At 27.2% G+C, this 18716-nt stretch overlaps 1 protein-coding gene across 2 annotated transcripts in view; it reads left to right on the top strand.

Annotated features, from left to right (window-relative positions):
- The window catches only part of LOC100214433 (target of rapamycin complex 2 subunit MAPKAP1), an 80793-nt gene that overhangs the window by 54469 nt on the left and 7608 nt on the right, over window positions 1-18716 (top strand). For both annotated transcript variants that reach the window (XM_065800929.1, XM_065800928.1), the window contains exons 12-14: window positions 3189-3244; window positions 10872-10978; window positions 11086-11205. In XM_065800929.1, the coding sequence (XP_065657001.1) occupies window positions 3189-3244; window positions 10872-10978; window positions 11086-11205 (283 nt within the window). The remainder of the gene's footprint in view (window positions 1-3188; window positions 3245-10871; window positions 10979-11085; window positions 11206-18716) is intronic.

Here is an 18716-nt window from a genome sequence, read left to right as displayed (position 1 = left end):
AATTTTATTAAAGTGTATTATTATACTTATTAATAAAAAAAAAATTTTTGAAGTTGTTTTTTCAGAGAAGTTTTTGCTGGAAACAAAAAAGAGTACTTAAACTTAAAGTATTTAAATTACCTGCAAAAACTTTGATAGTTTGCAAACCTATATTTATGTTATATATATTTATATTTAGACAAATAAAACTCTCCTTCATGGTTTTCCTCACACTGTGCTGCTGCGATTGCCAATCGGAATCGTTACTTCCATATTTATCAGCAAAACAATTCTCCAGAAAACAGACATCTGTTTATTACTGCTAGAAACAATTGTAAAAAGGTTTTGTCTAACGCCAAAACCCGCTATTCTCAGGTCATGAAATCTCGTATATCATCACAAAAATTAGGCTCTTGTGACTTCTGGAGAATCTTTAATAACATCAATAATAAGGGCAAATCTATAATTCCACCTCTCTTGTATGGTTCAGACTTTGTCACCTTACCTAAAGACAAAGCCGAATTGTTTGCTAAAAACTTTTCATCAATATCATCTCTTGATTCTACTAGTTGCGTTCTACCTGGTATTGCCAACAAACAGGTTGATCCATTGCTTGACATTCATATCACTCCAGCATCTGTATCTCAAGTGATTTCCTGCCTAGACTCTTCTACAGCTTGTGGCCCGGACAACATACCTGTTATTGTCTTGCAGAAGTGTTTTCCGGAGCTGTCATCTATACTCTCAAAACTATTCAACAAGTGCTTATCAGAGTCTTGTTTTCGAGCCTGCTGGAAAGCGGCATGTGTTATCCCTATTTTCAAAAATTCTGGAGAGCGACCTGATTCGTGTAACTACCGTCCCATAAGTCTTCTTCCTATCATTAGCAAGATTTTTGAATTTTTAATTAACAAACACTTAATTTCTCATCTTGAATCTAATAACTTACTTTCTGACTATCAATATGGATTCCGATCTTCTCGTTCTACAGCTGATTTGCTAACAGTAATAACTAACAGGTTTTATCGTGCATTAGATAAAGGTGGAGAGGTTAAGGCCATCGCTCTTGACATTTTAAAAGCTTTTGATAAAGTTTGGCATGCTGGTCTTCTCCATAAGCTTTCTTCTTATGGTGTATCCGGCAACATCTTTAAGATCATTGAATCCTTCCTTTCCAATCGTAGCATAAAAGTTGTCCTCGATGAACAACACTCTTCTTCTTATTCTGTAACTTCAGGGGTTCCTCAAGGTTCTATCCTGGGCCCTATACTCTTTTTAATTTACATTAATGATCTTCCAGATATTCTCACATCTAAGGTGGCATTGTTTGCTGATGATACTACCATTTATTCTTGTCGTGATAAGAAACCAACACCCTCTGATTGCTTGGAGGAGGCATTTGAGTTTGAAAAAGATCTCACTTCTGCTACGGCATAGGGCTCACAGTGGCTGGTGAACTTTAATTCAGATAAAACTCAATTTTTTTTCAACCAATCGTTATCACAATAATTTAGATCTTCCTATATTTATGAACGGTGATGTACTCAATGAGTCACCTACTCTTCATCTTCTAGGATTAACTCTTACTTCCAATCTTTCTTGGAAACCATATATCAAATCAGTTGCAAAATTAGCATCTGCTAAGGTTGCATCTCTTTATCGAGCTCGTCACTTTCTTACTTCGGATTCTATTCTCAATCTCTATAAATCTCAAATCCGGCCTTGTATAGAATACTGTTGCCATATCTGGGGCGGATCTTCTAATGATGCCCTTTCTCTTTTAGACAAGGTGCAAAAACGCATTGTAAACATAGTTGGACCTGCTCTTTCAGCCAACCTTCAACCATTATTACATGGTCGTAATGTTGCTTCTCTTTCTCTTTTCTACAAATACTATAATGGGCACTGCTCTGAAGAGCTAGCGTCTCTTGTGCCATTTACTAAAATTCATTCTCGTGTTACTCGTCATTCAATTAAGTGTCTTCAATTAAGTGTCATCCTTTTTCTGTGACTGTTCCTAAGTGCTCTAAAAACGCTTATTCGTCTAGTTTTTTTCCTCGACCATCAGTTCTTTGGAATTCGCTTCCTTCATCTTGCTTTCTTGATTCATATAATTTGCAATCTTTTAAGTCATCCGTCAATCGTTATCTTGCTCTACAATCTTCATCTTTTCTCTTTCAGTAACTTCCAACTTTCATTAGTGGCTGTTTGCAGCCTTGTTGGAAGCAAAGATGTTTAAAAAAAAAAAAAAAATATTTATGTAAAGTAATATATTAATTTATAATAATTTTTCTGTTTATATTTAAAACTTATTGAAAAAAATAAGATACTGTTTCTAATGTAACTATTTTCTACTTAATTCTCCTTACTTTTTTTTTTCAAAAAATTGTTGTTTACAAACAAATCTCTTTAAATATTAGGAAAGTATCCTCTTAAATCTCCTTAAAATTCTTACATTTAGCCTTAGTTTTTATAGTGGGAACCCTGAGAAAGCATTTATTAAAAATCTTTTCAATTTCTGCGTTGGCTTTGAAGTCATCTAACATTTGGAGCATACAAGTGTATTCATAATATTTTATTTTTATAAGTATGCATTTTTTTCAACAAATTGCAAAAAAATACTGTTTATTTTATAATTTTTTTTTCTAATCATTTCATACTCTAATTAGTAAATTAAGTTAAGAAAAAAGTATTTTCAATAATTCTTTGTTGCTTTATTTGAAATTAAAACAATTGTTATAAACAATTTTTTATTTTATTAAAAAAAAAAAATTTCACTTAACCAATTTAAAAAATATTACAAAAATTTTTTGTGAGTTTGTTTTTGATTACAACTCTTTTAAAACCATTGATTTTAAATATATCATATAACAAATTATAACAAAAAATGAAATTTTAATTATACACTCTCTACCACCAACCCAACCCCAAAAATAGCAATCATAAAGTGTATAAATTGTCGCATGAATTTTGCTAATATTTTCAATAAAAGTTTATCAATATTACAAACTAAAAAATCTTCAGAGATGAAAAAAAAGCACCTGATTTTATGATCATACCAAAAAATCATTACATATTCGAGCTATTGATATAGTTTAAAAATATGAAATAGATTTTATTGTTAAATACATCATTGTGGATGATTTTAAATATATAATATCTTTGTACTTAGGAGAAGTATTTAATAATTTATTTTTTGCATTATTTAGAAAAATAAATCTACTGTCAAAATGTTGGAAAATAAAAATTCTATAGAGATAGAAATGTATGCAATGGTATTATTTTTTGTTTCATTCTTTTAATTGTTTCGTTTTTTCATATTAGTGTTATGCAAACTATGAATAATACATTGTAATAATATTTTTTAAGTTATATATGTGTATGTAAAAAAAAGTATATATATATATATATATATATATATATATATATATATATATATATATATATATATATATATATATATATATATATATATATATATATATTATAGGTATGATTTAAAAGCACATTTCATTTTCTCGGAAATCGCATAGCTGCAAAAGATGAACCTTTACTTGCATTAACTTAAAATAATAATACTTTTTTCCAAATCGAAAAAAAACTCCCCTGCCAGCACAGATGAAAATTTGGTCCCAGCTAGCTAAAAATGCAAAAAATTCAAGTTTTTGCATTTATAATAAGGGCAGGGTCACTTAACAAAATTTCAAAAATACATTGAGAGTTATTTTTGTAGCTTGATCTATCTATTTTTAGATTATGTTTTGTTTTTTGGTAAAAATGATGGCAAGAGTTGATCTTTGCAATTTGCAATCATATGTATATTTAGGAGGTTAGGGGGGGGGTTTAATTTCTTTTTATCTACTTTAAATATAAAGCATTTTTGTAATTGTATATTTTTTATTTAAAGAAAGACTGTTTTATGGTTTTTATCTAAAAAAAATTATCAGTTGATTTAAATTTTAGACAATGATAAGCTACAACCATTAAGATTACTTCTCTGTCTACTTTTGTTTCTAAAAGTTTCAATGAGGTCTTGACTAGAATTAGAAGCACGTTCTGCACTGTAATGTAGAACAAAAAGATTAGTGACAAATTTTTTTTAAATCTTTTATAATCTGGAAATAAGTATATAATATATAGCGATATATACACATAGCACATAGTCGCAATAAGTTCCAGTTTGATGAACTGGTTTTAAGCCATTCTGTCTAAAGTAATGTCATTTTTAACAAATCAAAGAAAAATCAGTTTTCAGGTCCAAAAAGTCTTTAATTGTTATATAACTTACAGACTTTTCTGTTTGAGCTAATTCAAGAGCTTATTTATGTAATTACTTTACAAATAATGAATAAAAATAGGAACAATATACTTTTTAAATTTTAGTAAAAGGCTGAAGATACTGTCTATCTTATTATCTCCATTATCGCAAGAATCTAAACATTTTATTGTTTACTCAAACTTTTTACTAACCAACCTTTGTTTGTTTCCTAATGGACTCTTTTAATCTTTAAATTCTTTTCTTACTTCACTTTCTATTTTACAAAATTTTTTTGTAAAATAGAAAAATTGCATATTCAAAAGACATCTTTTGAATATGCAATTTTTTTTTTATTATTGAGAAAATTTACGTCTTCTTGTCTACTTTTTAAAACTTGTGTTTTATCTTTCAAGATGATGAGTTTTGTTATTTTTCATCAAATAAATCTTCCTTTTTTTAAAACCACATTTTTGCCTTTATGGTTTTTTTTTTGGTTTAAATTCTTTCTATTCTTTTTTAAGTTAGCATTTATGTCTCTAAATGGCATATCAAACTTGAAAGAATTCATTAAATATATTGGAACTAAAAACATTTATATATTGATATTTTTATCATAACATATTACTATATTATTAAGTCAATTCAAATTTGAACTGAATTGTAAATTTATAAGCATTTTACTATAATTTAGTAAACATCTAATATGTTAGTCAGTATTTTCTTCACCTAATAAAGGGCGCGTGGTAAATTTTTTTACCATGCGCCCTTTATTAGGTGAAGTGACAGCCTCCTATTTCAAAACATTAAGCCATAAAAAAATAGACATGAAGCTATATTAATTGTAGAGGTGTTTGGAAACTTAACACATTGGATAACCTCTGTAGTACAATTTTCTTAATAAGCAAGTGTTACTGGTTATGTTTTATGTGTAATGTGTTATACCTAATTTCAACTCTTTTTCCAACATGAAAAACTTCAGAATATTACATATTACATATTTTGTTTTAACAATTGCTTGTTGACATTTTTATTTACAAAAAAATATAAAAAATTTCACAAAATTCTTTTTTGAAATGTTTAGAAATAAAAGAAGACATAGAAGCAAGCCTAATGTTTGTATCTTATCATTGTGTAAAATTTAAAATAACTAATAAAAAATCTTGGATAAAAACCTTAAAATAGTCTTTCTTTAAATAAAACAATTAAAAAAATGTTTTATATATATAAAGTACATAAAAAACAAATTTCAAAAGATCCCCTCCCAACCTCTCGAATATATGCATGATTGCAAATGTTTAAGATCCCATCATTTTTACCAAAAAACAAAACATAATCTAAAAGTAGATAAATCAGGCTACAAAAATAACTTTCATAGTATTTTTAAAATTTTGTCAAGTAACCCTGTCCTTACTATAAATGCAAAAGCTTGAATTTTTTGCATTTTTAGACAGCTGGGATCAAATTTTCATCTGCGCTGGTGGGGGAGTTTTTTTTTCGATTTGGAAAAAAGTATTATTCTTTAAAGTTAATACAAATAAAAGTTCATCTTTTGCCTCTATGCAATTTCCGAAAAAATGAAATGTGCTTTTTAGTCATACCCCTAATATATATATATATACATTATATATATATATATATATATATATATATATATATATATATATATATATATATATATATATATATATATATATATATATATATATATATATATATATATATATATATATATATATATATATATATATATATATATATATATATATATATGATATATATATATATATATATATATATATATATATATATATATATATATATATATATATATATATATATATATATATATATATATATATATATATATATATATATATACAACCCGTAGATGTTGTCCGAAAGTTTTTTCCATATTTTGTTGACAAAAAGTAAAAATTAAAATGCAAGACCGGAATTATTTTTTTTTTATTGATAGACTGCCTGCCCCAACCAAACCCTCAGTCGATGTAGCAACACTCCCTTGTGGGTCAGGCTATTTGTCAGTCGATGAAGCAGCACTCCCTTGCGAGTCAGGCTATTTGTCAGTCGATGTAGCAGCACTCCCTTGCGAGTCAGGCTATAAGATAGTCGATGTAGCAACACTCCGCGCATGATTTACAGTAAAAAAAAATTTAAAAAAAAACATGTTATTAAAAAAAATAAAATTAAAAACATTGTGTATATTATTAAAAACATTCAGAATGTTTTTAAAACATTCTGGTCAATTAAATTTGCGTTTTTGTGGTTTTTTTAAAAAACGAGTAATTTGTAATTAAATTAATGGTTTTTACTTTCGTCCAACACAAAAATGTTGGACGAAAGTCAAAAGTAATTAAAAGTGGGGTATGTGTTGGCGTAAGAATCACTTTTTTCCTTCCGCTCTTCCCAAAGACAACAAACTATAGATCTATATATATATATATATATATATATATATATATATATATATATATATATATATATATATATATATATATATATATATATATAATATATATATGTATAAGCACATATATAAAATAAAAAGACATCTATAGATTATAATAATAATATAATATTATATAATAAATTTATATTTTTAAATATTATTTATTTAAGACTAATTTAAAAGATAAAAATGAGACAAGACATGTAAAAAAGAAAACACTAGTTTTTTTTACATGTCTTGTCTTTTTTACATGTCTTGTCTTATTACACCTATTACACTAGAGATTATGAAGAACTGTTCTGGTTGTTTTTTGTTATGATTGTTTTATGTTATAATTGTTTTTTTGTGTGTTGGCATTTATAAAGACGTTATCTTTTTAGTGGATTTTTGATAATTTACATTAAAAGGGGATCTTTTTTCTCTTGGTTATTTGTAAATATAAAAAATGTAGCATCTTGAATTTAGTTTTAAAGTACTGACCATCATCTAAATACATCCCTTTGTTTTGAGTCTTTTACATTATTATACCCTGAGATATTTGACTGTAGTTTTGTTTTATTATGTGAGGTTAGCTAGGTTTTAAGATTTGCATTTGATTTTCAAAATTTTTGTGATTATGTTGGGATTTACCTTAGTGACAGTTGTGATGGTTACTTTACTGATAGATGAAATATTCTTTTAATTTTAACATCATTTGCAATGTTTTTTATATTTATATTTATTTATTTTTCAAATATTGATCTTTTTCAAAATTAATGATATAAAAAGAACAAAAAAACTTTTAAAAGTTTTTGTGTTGAGCTTTTCATTAAGCTAATTTAAAATAATTAAATTAATATATAAATATAAATAATATAATTAAATTAATATATAAATAATATAATTATAAAATTAAAATGATAATTTGAAGAATTCTGACATGTTTTTAAAGCATTTGTTTTATATTTTTATGACAGTATACATTAAGTTATTATGTATTTGAAAAAAATAAAGAATTATTATTTACATCTTTGAAAATATGTCTTTTAAATTGACCTTAAATGTTTAAAAGTATATTCGCCTTACAAAACAACTGAATTTTTTATTTATTTTAAAACAACTTTAAAATTTTTTATTTATTTCAAAACTATGTTAATGGTAACAAAAAATGTCACAAATTCTAAATTCAATTAAAAAAAAAATTGAATACAGAAAAGACTTAAAAAAAATGTTATTGTACTAAGTTTATAGAAACTTATCTAATTCTAATAATAAATAAAAATCATATTAGCAGCCCCTTGACCTTGGGAAGTTGAATAACATAAAAAGAACTTACTATGTAAATTATTTGAACAAAACAAAACATGTGAAGTAATAGTGGAATGTGATTGGTTTTCACTGAAAAGTAATGCAACATTAAACACTTAGTACATTTTATATACCTCAATGATGTCTGAGTTTAAATATATACAGTGTAATGATGATGGTGTGCTTTTTCATGCTGCACAGTGGGCCAGAATTCACTTTTACTGGACAAAACTAATAACTCGTCATAAAAAAAAGATTTAAGGACCATTTTTGCACCGTTTACTAATTTGAGGATTGCAGTTTCAATTGTGACATCAGTTTTAATTTTGGGTTGTTATCGATACCTAAATTGCTTAGCAACTACATATTTTATTAACTATAAAAATATGAACTGGACAAAAGTAATAATTTTATTGGATTACTTCCATAATTGAGTATTTTTATACTACAAAAGTCGTGGTATTCGTGGTACGTGGTAGTCGTGGATACTATGGATTTTTTGGTTGATAGTGACACTTGAAATGCCTGGCAACGGTTCATTTTGCATAGTTGCTAGATTAAGTTTCTTAAAACATAAAAGTTATAAACTAGACTAATAATAATTTGGCAGTCTAATTGAAAATTATTTTATGCATTTAAAAAATTAAACACATACCTGATTACTAATTTTAGATATTTTTATGCAGTTCCAGGGCTCTATTTTATATTTCATGAAACTATTACATAACTTATAAAAAAAAGAACCTAAAGCGTCTTTTTGTGGATATAATAATAATGAAAGTTTTGGTTTAAATTTATTTTTAAAACCAAGACTAATTTATTCTGATAATTGTAAAACAGCTTTAGCTTCTTTTTCTTTATATCTTGATGCAAACTAAAGCCTGATGTAAACAATTGCACTGAAGATGAAAAAGATGCAACTAATGGCGCCAATCATTTTTTCTTTGTTTTACTATTTGAAGTAAAAAATCAAAATTCACCTGGGGTCTGCCAGATACTACAGTTAAATAAGAGCAGAGTTATCTTTATCAATGAAAGCAGTTAGAAGAATACTTTTATTACAAATTACACATTGAACCGGTTCATTTTATAGTCATTGTTTGTTATTCTTTTCAAATGGAATTTTAGAGCTGTTGCATATATGCCATCTTTGTCTAAGATGCTTTATGAAATTAGATAAGTTATTATTTGCAATTAAGTTCTTATTGTTTACAACCGAATTCAAAATATTAGGATTAGCTTAAAATATTTTTTATAAAAAGTCAAATTTTAACTGAAAAAAGTACTTCATACACAATCATTTGAAATCGTTTTTATTTGACATAACTTGCATGCAAATTAGTGTTGCAATAGATTTGAAAGGCAATACTTAATTTTATTCAAAAATTAATTATGCCTTAAATGACTTTGTTAATAAACAAAACTGCTGAATATGGGAGAATATGCTAAAGTCCCAAGCAATGATTAAAGCAGACTAATACGCTCTAAAAAGCTTTTTATTTTACAGTTTAGAAGCAAACGGCATTATAATTATACAAAAATATAAACATTTTATAAAAGCTGAATGTTTAAGCTATGAAATAGGATATAAAAATGTGTTTTTTTAGAATATATGTTTTTTACTTTAGTCCACTACCTGGCCCTCTGTGCAGTGGTGCAAAAAAAAAATTAGAGTAATCTATAATTTCTTTATTTAATATAGTTAAATTTAGTTAAGCATTAAAAAAAAATTGGAGAATTTAATTGAATCAAATTTTTTTAGATTTGTATAAAACATTATAACTTAAATGTTTGTCCACTGTGCTTCTGACAATGAAGTTTTGAGAATGAAGTAGTTTTTAGCCAGATTTAATTGCACCTTTTTTTCATTGAGGGTATTTAAAAAAATGTGTTTACATAAATAAATCGAAGACCACATTTTAACTTTAATATTCAAAATGAGATTCAACACTAAAAATAAACAAATAACACTAAAAATTTTATACGAAGGTATGGAAAATGACTTTAAAAGAGTAGAATAGCTCAAAATGAACTTAAAAGTCTTTTTTTGTGTGTGTGTTAACTAATTTCGAATTTTTTATACTTAAACACTGATTTAGAAGGAAAAAAATTAATTTGAATGTAAAAGAATTATAGATTACTCATTTTTAGTCTAAACTTTAATTTTTTTTTTTTTTTTTTTTTAATGAATCAGTTTTTTTTAAAGGGATCCCAAACCTCTGAGTCATGTTGTGTTCATATTAAAGAGAATAATAAAAAAAATGTTTGAGCTAAATTTTTTTGATTAAAACTTTTTTATTTCAGTCAAAGTCATTGATTTTTTTTGTTTGTGTATGAGATCGATTATATAAACAAACAAAAAAGTCAATGATGTCATGTACTAAAACTCTTAGGAATAAAACTTGCTTGAATAAATTATCAAGCCTGTAGATTGTGGCGATTATTATGCTGACTTTTTGGCCTACAACAAAACGGAGAAGGCGAGCTTTGATTAAAATGAAAAAGTTATTTTTGGTATGCATTCATTCTTTTGTTTTAATCAAAAAAATTTTATCCCAATCTTTTTTTTTAATCGTTTTTTTTTATATGAATAAACATGTCTCAGAGGTTTGGGATCCCTTTAAGAAAAATCAAAGTTCAATTTTTTAAAGATTTTTGATTTTTCAAAATTTGTTTTTAAAAAAGTTTTTTTAAAAAAGTTTTTTATACAATCATGTTTTTACTACCCAGGTTGAAATTTTGATAAAAGACGAACTTTTTAGGGCACTAATATAATTCTCTCCTTCAACCATCAGTGTAGTTTGCCCTTAAGGGCAACATTGTATATGGAAATTTTAATATTTTTTGCAATTTTTGTTAATTTTTTGTTTGTTCCCAAAGCTATGAACCAGCTGGTGGTCATTCTATAATAAAAGTGGAAAATGCTGACGTGAAAATGAAATCAGTTTTTGGAAAGCTTATTAAAAAAAGAGCAATAAAAAAAAGTGGTTCGTTATTTTTTGTTTGTTTTTTATTTTGTTTTTTTTTTGTTTTTTAATGGATGAGCTCACCAGATTGAACATACTTCAAAAATAAATTGATTAATTAAATTTAGGTAAAGGATATCATCTAGAGAAACAGGATGAAGAAGGAGTGGCAGTTGACTTAGAAGCCACGTTAGGAAGTATGGGGACAAAAAGGTTTTTGTTTGTGAAAGATAATCAAATTCGTGAAAGTAAAATATTGTTTGTTTTTTATCTGTTTTTATGTCTATATAAAGGGATGAGTCTTTAAATGCAAATTTTAGAACTGCGAATCTGCATAAATGCAAACTGGCACTAGTGCAAACTAGCATAAGTGCGAACTTGCATAAGTGCGAATATTCACAAGTTCATTTGCAAAAACTGGCATAAGTGCACCAAAAGAATTTGCAAACATGGGCATAGGTGCAAATCTTCATCAGTAACAACAAAAATACAAAGAAATTGACGATAATTCGACTAAATTAAATAGAATCGCATTTTTATGTTTGCCAACTGCTTTACATTTATTAAGATTTGCATCTATCCATCCCAGTGTTGGCAGATTCTTTAGGTGCACTTATGCTAGTTTGTACTCATGTCAGTTTTTGCAACTGCTTCACACTTATACCAAAATAGCAGTAATGAAATTTGCATTTAGCCTCCCCAATATAAGATGAGCTTTATCTTTTAACTTTTAACTTAAAAAGTTTTTAAAAAGTTAAAGAGTTTAACTTAAAAAGATGTAAAAGTGAAAGGTATTTGTTAACATTTTTATATTTTATATTTTATTAATAACCCACACAATCACACACATACGCATATATATATATATATATATATATATATATATATATATATATATATATATCAGTTGTGGACAGGAAAGGCGCGCGATCGCATTCCAATCTTGACCACGCACGTGATTGTTTTTTTTTTTGAAAGCTTGACCATGGCTTTTTAGATAATTAAAAAAGTGCTGAAAATAACCGACAAAGGAAGAAAAAATTTAAACAGGCTAAACTATATAAAAAAGAAAGAAGTCTTAACATAAGAGAAATTAAAAAAAAAATTAAAACCTATAACTCTAAAAAAAAATCAACTAATATAAATCTGAAAAACTTAAACTCTAATAAAAAATTTTTATTAGAGTTCATAATTAAAAATAATTATTTTTATTTATGTTTTGCAATTACATTGAAGTTGACCAACTCGTCGTTGGTTTAACGAGTTTCCAACTGATTTTGTTTATATTAGGAGAATAGCAATTAAATATTTTTTTCTTACTTTTTTAATGTTTAAATTAAAATAATTATATGATTATCTTTTATTTATTTATATATTTTTATATATCAATCAAAAAAAGAATACATGAACAAATAAAAAAGTAAATAATTTTAATTCAAGATTTTTTAAAAATTATCCTAATACAGTTTAACCTTTTAAAAACAAATGCGATGAGCTCTGCTTATGTTTTTATAATATTAGGCGAACTCTTTTAAATAAAAAAAATCTAATTATCGTTTAATAAAAAACTGAGTTTATTTAAATTATCAAAAAGTATTTATAAAAAAAGTTTATTAAAACAAATTTGTTGTCACCATTGTTTATTAAATTAAGAATACAAATTGTTTTAAAAATATTACATTCATCATTAAAAAATACTTTTGAAATAAAAATTTTTTTTAATATTCTATGATAATTTATTTAAAGGTGTTTTAAAACTTTATTTGAAAGCGTTTAGCCTAGTGTAAACAATTTTTATTAGAAAGTTTACACAGCATAACAAAAAAAGAAAAAAAAAAGATAACTTTGTTATGTTTTCGACTGCTAAATTTATGGATTTATCAAAAAGTTTATTAAAAAAATCGTTTTCGTTGTTGTTTATAAAATTAATTGTACAAAGTTTTTTAAAAACATTTTTTTTTCTTTAATTAAAGTGTTACTAATTAAAGTTTATATCATATGTAATGCACTCTCTCCAAATTTTCTTAATTCTACCATTTTCTCCTGAAGTTGCTACATCTCTACATGCTGATACCCAAACCACTTTAATCCTCTCTGAAAAATGTTGTTTGATACAACATTTTTTCTAATCTTTGTCTAAGATAATGCCTTCTTTTCTTGTCTTGTTAGAGTCAAACCTTCCAACAAACATCTATCTGATCGTCATCTTCTCTTTCTGCAAATACTACGCTATATAAATACTAAATTTTATACAAATGTGAACAGATACTTTATGCCAGCATCTAAATAAATAGCAAACATATATGTTTATATCCATATATATTCATATTATATACGCATACATGCGCCTCATACCTAACCTCTCGGAATCCTAACCTCCTGGATCTTAGATCCTCCTGGATCCAAGCAGTTATAGAAGCTATTATTCCTTCTCTTTAGAGGGATTTATCTTTTATAGATATGTTCTCATTCAAGCCTCATTCTACTCCATGTTTTTTACTTTTTTGTGTAGTTACTATATTAAATGGTAATATGTATGATGTATTATGTAATATGTAAAATGGTAACATTTTTTTTGTCTTTTTTATAAGAACGTCTCTATTGGGAACAAATGTATTCTTATTATTCCAAGAAGGTAATGTAAAAAGGTCCTGTCTGATGCTAAACCATGTTACTCTCAGTTTACTAAATCTTGTATCTTCTATCAGATGTTAGGTTTTTCGAGACTTTTGAAAATCTTCAACATTGTTCATTTAACATTAACTGAAGTAAGTCTAACATTCCATCTCTAATTCGCACGTCTGATTTTATTAGTTCTCCTCATAATAAGGCTGAATTATTTGCAAAAAACTTTTCCATTAATTTGATTTCCAGTCCATTAAAAATGTACTCATTGTTAGATATCCAAATCACCTTGGCTTCTGATGCTTAAGTAAATTTTCAATTTCAATCTTTATGACTTGTGGTTTAGACAACATTTCCATCATAGTCTTACAAATGTTTTCTCCAGAATTCTCTTCAGTCCTCATTAAACTATTACTAAGTGCTAAATAAATGGTTTCTCCAACTATCCTTTGGTTAGTCTTCCTTAGTATTAGTTTCTTCATATAAAAGTTTTACAATTATTAAATCATAAATTCATTCTCAAAGGCCTACACTCTTCTTCATTTTCAGTAACTTTTGGAGTACTGCAAGGCTCTATCTTTGCTGTATTGTATATTAGCTGCTTAGAACAAGCAGCTAATCTTTAATCTGATTTCTCTTCTGTAACAGCTTGGGGCAAGTAGTGATTTGTGGATTTCAACTCCAATAAAACTCGGTTATTTAATGCATTTACACTTTACTGTTTAAAACTTTTGCAATATTGTTGATATTCTTATACTGAATAATAATAATTATCATTATTTAACTTTTTATATAGTTTAAAATAAATAGTTTAATAATTATTGTTATTATTATTAATAAAATTATTGATAATGATAAAAAATAAAAATAAAATAACCCTCTCACTCTCAGACAAGGTCCAAAAGCGCATTCTAAATGTATTTTGAACTGCTTATCTGCCAAGGTTGAGCCACTCCCCCATCATTGTAAGCATCATCTCTTTCTTTTTTCTACAAATAATGTCATGGTTGCTGCTCAAAGGAGCTATAATCATTTATTTATTATACAGCTATTAGTTCAATCAACCAAAACTTGTTCTCACATGGCTTATTATTCAGCAAAGTCACATCCTTTTACTATATCTGTTTGTCAATGCTATACAAATTTTTATTTATCGAGTTTATTTCCTCGCATCTCAACAAAATCTCAAAACTCATCCATCTTTATATTTTCCTGACTCACTCAACCTGCAACTTTTTATGTCTTCTTGTTTCCTTGCTTTTTAATTCTTTTTCTTTATTTTTTTTCTTTATTTTTTTCTAAACTCCCAACTTATTATTGGTTGCTTGCAGCCATGTTAGGAGAGAATTAGATTTAAAAATATATATTATTAAATAAAATTTATTCCTTTGATTCGTCCTTTGTTTTCTAGTAACTCATAGCTTGATAGTAGTTTCTTGTGAGTTAGTTTAAAAAAATATATAAATTCATGTCAGTATTTAATAAATAGTTAATGTATGCATAAATTTATAATATATAAAGTATTATAAATTTTTCCTAGCCCCCACTATCAACCCCTGCTAAATGTTATAATTTTGCCAGGGTCAGGGCCAAGTTTGTAAAAAACCCCATTTTTAGTTGAGGTCAAGACCCCTGTCATTTACTAAAACTGAGTGCATGCTTTCTTAATGATATACCTTTATCTCGGTGGTGCTTCAAAGCATTTTCAACATCTTCTTCTCTGTAGTTTTTGTTTGGCATTTTGTTGACAGTGATGGTTTTTTATTTTTTATATCAGTTTGCAGTAGATAAAATTAGTATTAGCATATTAGAAGAGAGAAATGGCGTTTTAGAAATGGTATTCTTTTTATAGAAATAGAAAGGAATTTAAAAAGGAAGTAGTATTGTAGATCATTATTTTATTAATTATACTAAATATTACAAGTAAACACTTGATTGGTTACTTTTTGCCACAAATTATCGATTACTATGTAGTTATTGACTAACTTTAATTTTGAATTAATATTGAATTTTATCTTTTTTAGTTTTTATCAAATAACTTCCTTATTTTACAGTATTATGAAATAAAAATATTAGATTCATTATAAAAAAAAAAAAATATATATATATATATAATATATGAAATATATATATATAATATATGAAATATATATATAATATATGTATATGATATATATATGAAATATATGTATATGATATATATATCTATATATGATATATATATATATATGTATATATGATATAAATTTATATTTATATATATATATAAAAGTATATTGTAAACTACCAATAACTTGTACTTCCAAGGAGTTTTAAAAATTATTCTTAAGTCCCTCTGTCTTAAAAATCTCTATCAATTAAAATTTAGAGTGCATTGAGTTTTTGCTGAATATCTCAACACAAAGACTTAAAGGCATATAGGCATCAATATTTGCAATCCTTCTTAAATCTCACTAACTTTGAGACAAACTGGATTGATCACAACATTAACATCATTATCTTTTTCATTATCACCATGATTTCCATTTGCTGCATTCTTTACTTTTTCTAACGGGTGGCCCAAGATAAATGGCATAGGTAGTATTTTTATTATAACTTTGTTATTTATTTAGCTAGAACAGTGAATTTTTTTTTTAAAAGATTTATTATTAAATTCTCTATAAATCTGTCTTGATGGCTTTGTTTTATGGTTTTTAATTTTATTTGTAGATAATGAAATCTAAAGATTTGCAAAAGCTTGTACTTTCAAAATACCAAAATGGTGATGGTTCATCAAAAATATTTGCTTATATTAAGGGTGTCATTGGGTTTCGTAGAATAAATTGGTGGTGTCAAATGATAAGAGAGACAGGCTCTATCAGCTTGAAATGTCCATCAGGTGGTCCAAGATCAGTTCGAACAAATGCAAACATTCAAAAAATCAGAAGTCGTCTGAAACGTAAAAAGAAGATTTCATCTCGAAAATTAGCTAATGAACTCAATATCTCCAGAACCAGTTCAAAGAATACTTCAAATGGATCTCAATTTGCAGGCATACAAACACAGAGTTGAACCACTGCTTACAAATGGTCAAAAAGTCAAAAGAATTAAATTTGCAAATTGGACACAGTGTTATAAAATGGGTTCTAACCTTGACTTTCTGACCCGAGAAAACCCTTTTGTGGAATGATAGCCCACACTATGGGGATCACTTGGATATAAGTATTAAAATCAGATTACAACGTCCTGGCAAGTTATTGACAGGACCGTACCGAACGACAAAGACGTGGGGGCGGTGAAAATGAAAAAAACAAATTTTACCGACAAGATTTTTTTTTTTTTTTTTTTTTTTTAGAAGCCAAATTTCAGTTTTAACCGACATAAACCATAATTTTCGAGTTTTCCGTCAAAAACCGACAGAATATAGTACAAAATATAGGTTATTCCAATAAATATGAACTAGGGAAACAAAAAGACATATTCTGAGAGTTTATCGTGTATCTAAAATGAAAATTATGTTTTAAAATAAATATTCTAATACAAGAAAAAATCATTCTAAAATGGCTCTTTTCACAAGCAATGTTTACTATTAAAGTCCACAAGGCAGCATTGCAACTTTTTACTGTATTCAGGATGATGTTTAGGTCGTTTGTACCTTTGCCAATGCACTTGAAAGTTGTGATGCATTGCCTCTGTTGCTTGTTCTGAGTAAAGTCCGAGAGCTTGGCCGTGTTTGTCAATGAAATCTTTCACATGAAAAAATACAGCATGAAACTTGGGTGTCACAGAAACATTTTGCAGTGCCACATAAGCCACTCTGAAAGCTTCAATTTTTTGTACATAACTTGGATCAAGAACGCATCCAAAACAGGCAGACACTACTGGATTGAATTTTTGAAATACATCAACTAATGGTATTGCAGCATAGCATGAGTGTTTCTCGACAATAGATTGAAGATCAATATTTTTTTTAGCAGCTTCCTGCACTCATTTCCTGCAAAATGCCCTCCATGATAAGGCTGTTGTTTAATGTGCAGTGAATCAGTCCAAAGAGTTCCTTGAGGGAAAACTTTTAGTAGGGCAGCAAAGAGATGATTGAAAACACCAATAAGGAGATGCAACTCCATTGGCGGTATGAAGTCCAAAGCTAATGTGCCACCAGCAAGATCAAATACAGGAGAATGAACAACATTCATGTAATCACGAGCTCTTTTGATGTTTGATCCTGCTGCATTGAAAAGTGAGACATTCTGATCAAGAGATTGGAAAGTTCTTAATTTTCCTTGATTTAAAAGGTCCTTTGCACTTGACTCACACCAGGTGCAGGGGTGTGCACTTGAGTGTGCTTGGAGACCACAAATTATATTTGCCAGTTTTAGGTCACAGGACAAAACAAAATCTTGGTCTCTCATATTGATCAATTCGAAAATTTGAGACACATTTGAGTAGTTTTCTTGCAGGTCCTCAGAGACAGCAATAATAAGTTGCCGCTTAACTCCATTGTCCTTGAAAAACTTGTTTGTGCAATTGAGTTTTGCTAGGGGAGTGTTAGGTTCACGATTTAATTCAATAATTCCAAGGCTTACTTTCAGGAATCCTCCCCCACCGTCAATTCCAACTTTCACAATATGATTGTTTGATGTGCTTCTCATAGAAATGAGTTCATTTTTAAGCTCTTTGAAGTCCTTGCAATGAATGACAGTCCTTCCACATCCAGCATGATCTTTAATCAATGAACTCGTGAAATGGTGAGAAAGCTGCTTACTAACTGCATCAAATTTTACAGCATAGTTTTTCTCAACAATATGTTGTGAAGTTGACTGATTAATTGTAGCAGCTAGTCTCTTGATGCCATTGTTTGAAAGCCCTGTGTTTGTCTGAACTTGAACAAGTTCTTTTATACTAATTGATGGGTTTGGAGGAAATAGTTTTCTAGCTGATGAGGAACCTAAATATTTATTTTAAAGCATAATTTTCATTTTAGATACACGATAAACTCTCAGAATATGTCTTTTTGTTTCCCTAGTTCATATTTATTGGAATAACCTATATTTTGTACTATATTCTGTGGGTTTTTGACGGAAAACTCGAAAATTATGGTTTATGTCGGTTAAAACTGAAATTTGGCTTCTAAAAAAAAAAAAAAAAAAAATCT

The sequence above is a fragment of the Hydra vulgaris genome, chromosome 07 (assembly GCF_038396675.1).
Source record: "Hydra vulgaris chromosome 07, alternate assembly HydraT2T_AEP".
NCBI lineage: Eukaryota > Metazoa > Cnidaria > Hydrozoa > Anthoathecata > Hydridae > Hydra > Hydra vulgaris.
This window is presented reverse-complemented; position numbering and strand designations above follow the sequence as displayed.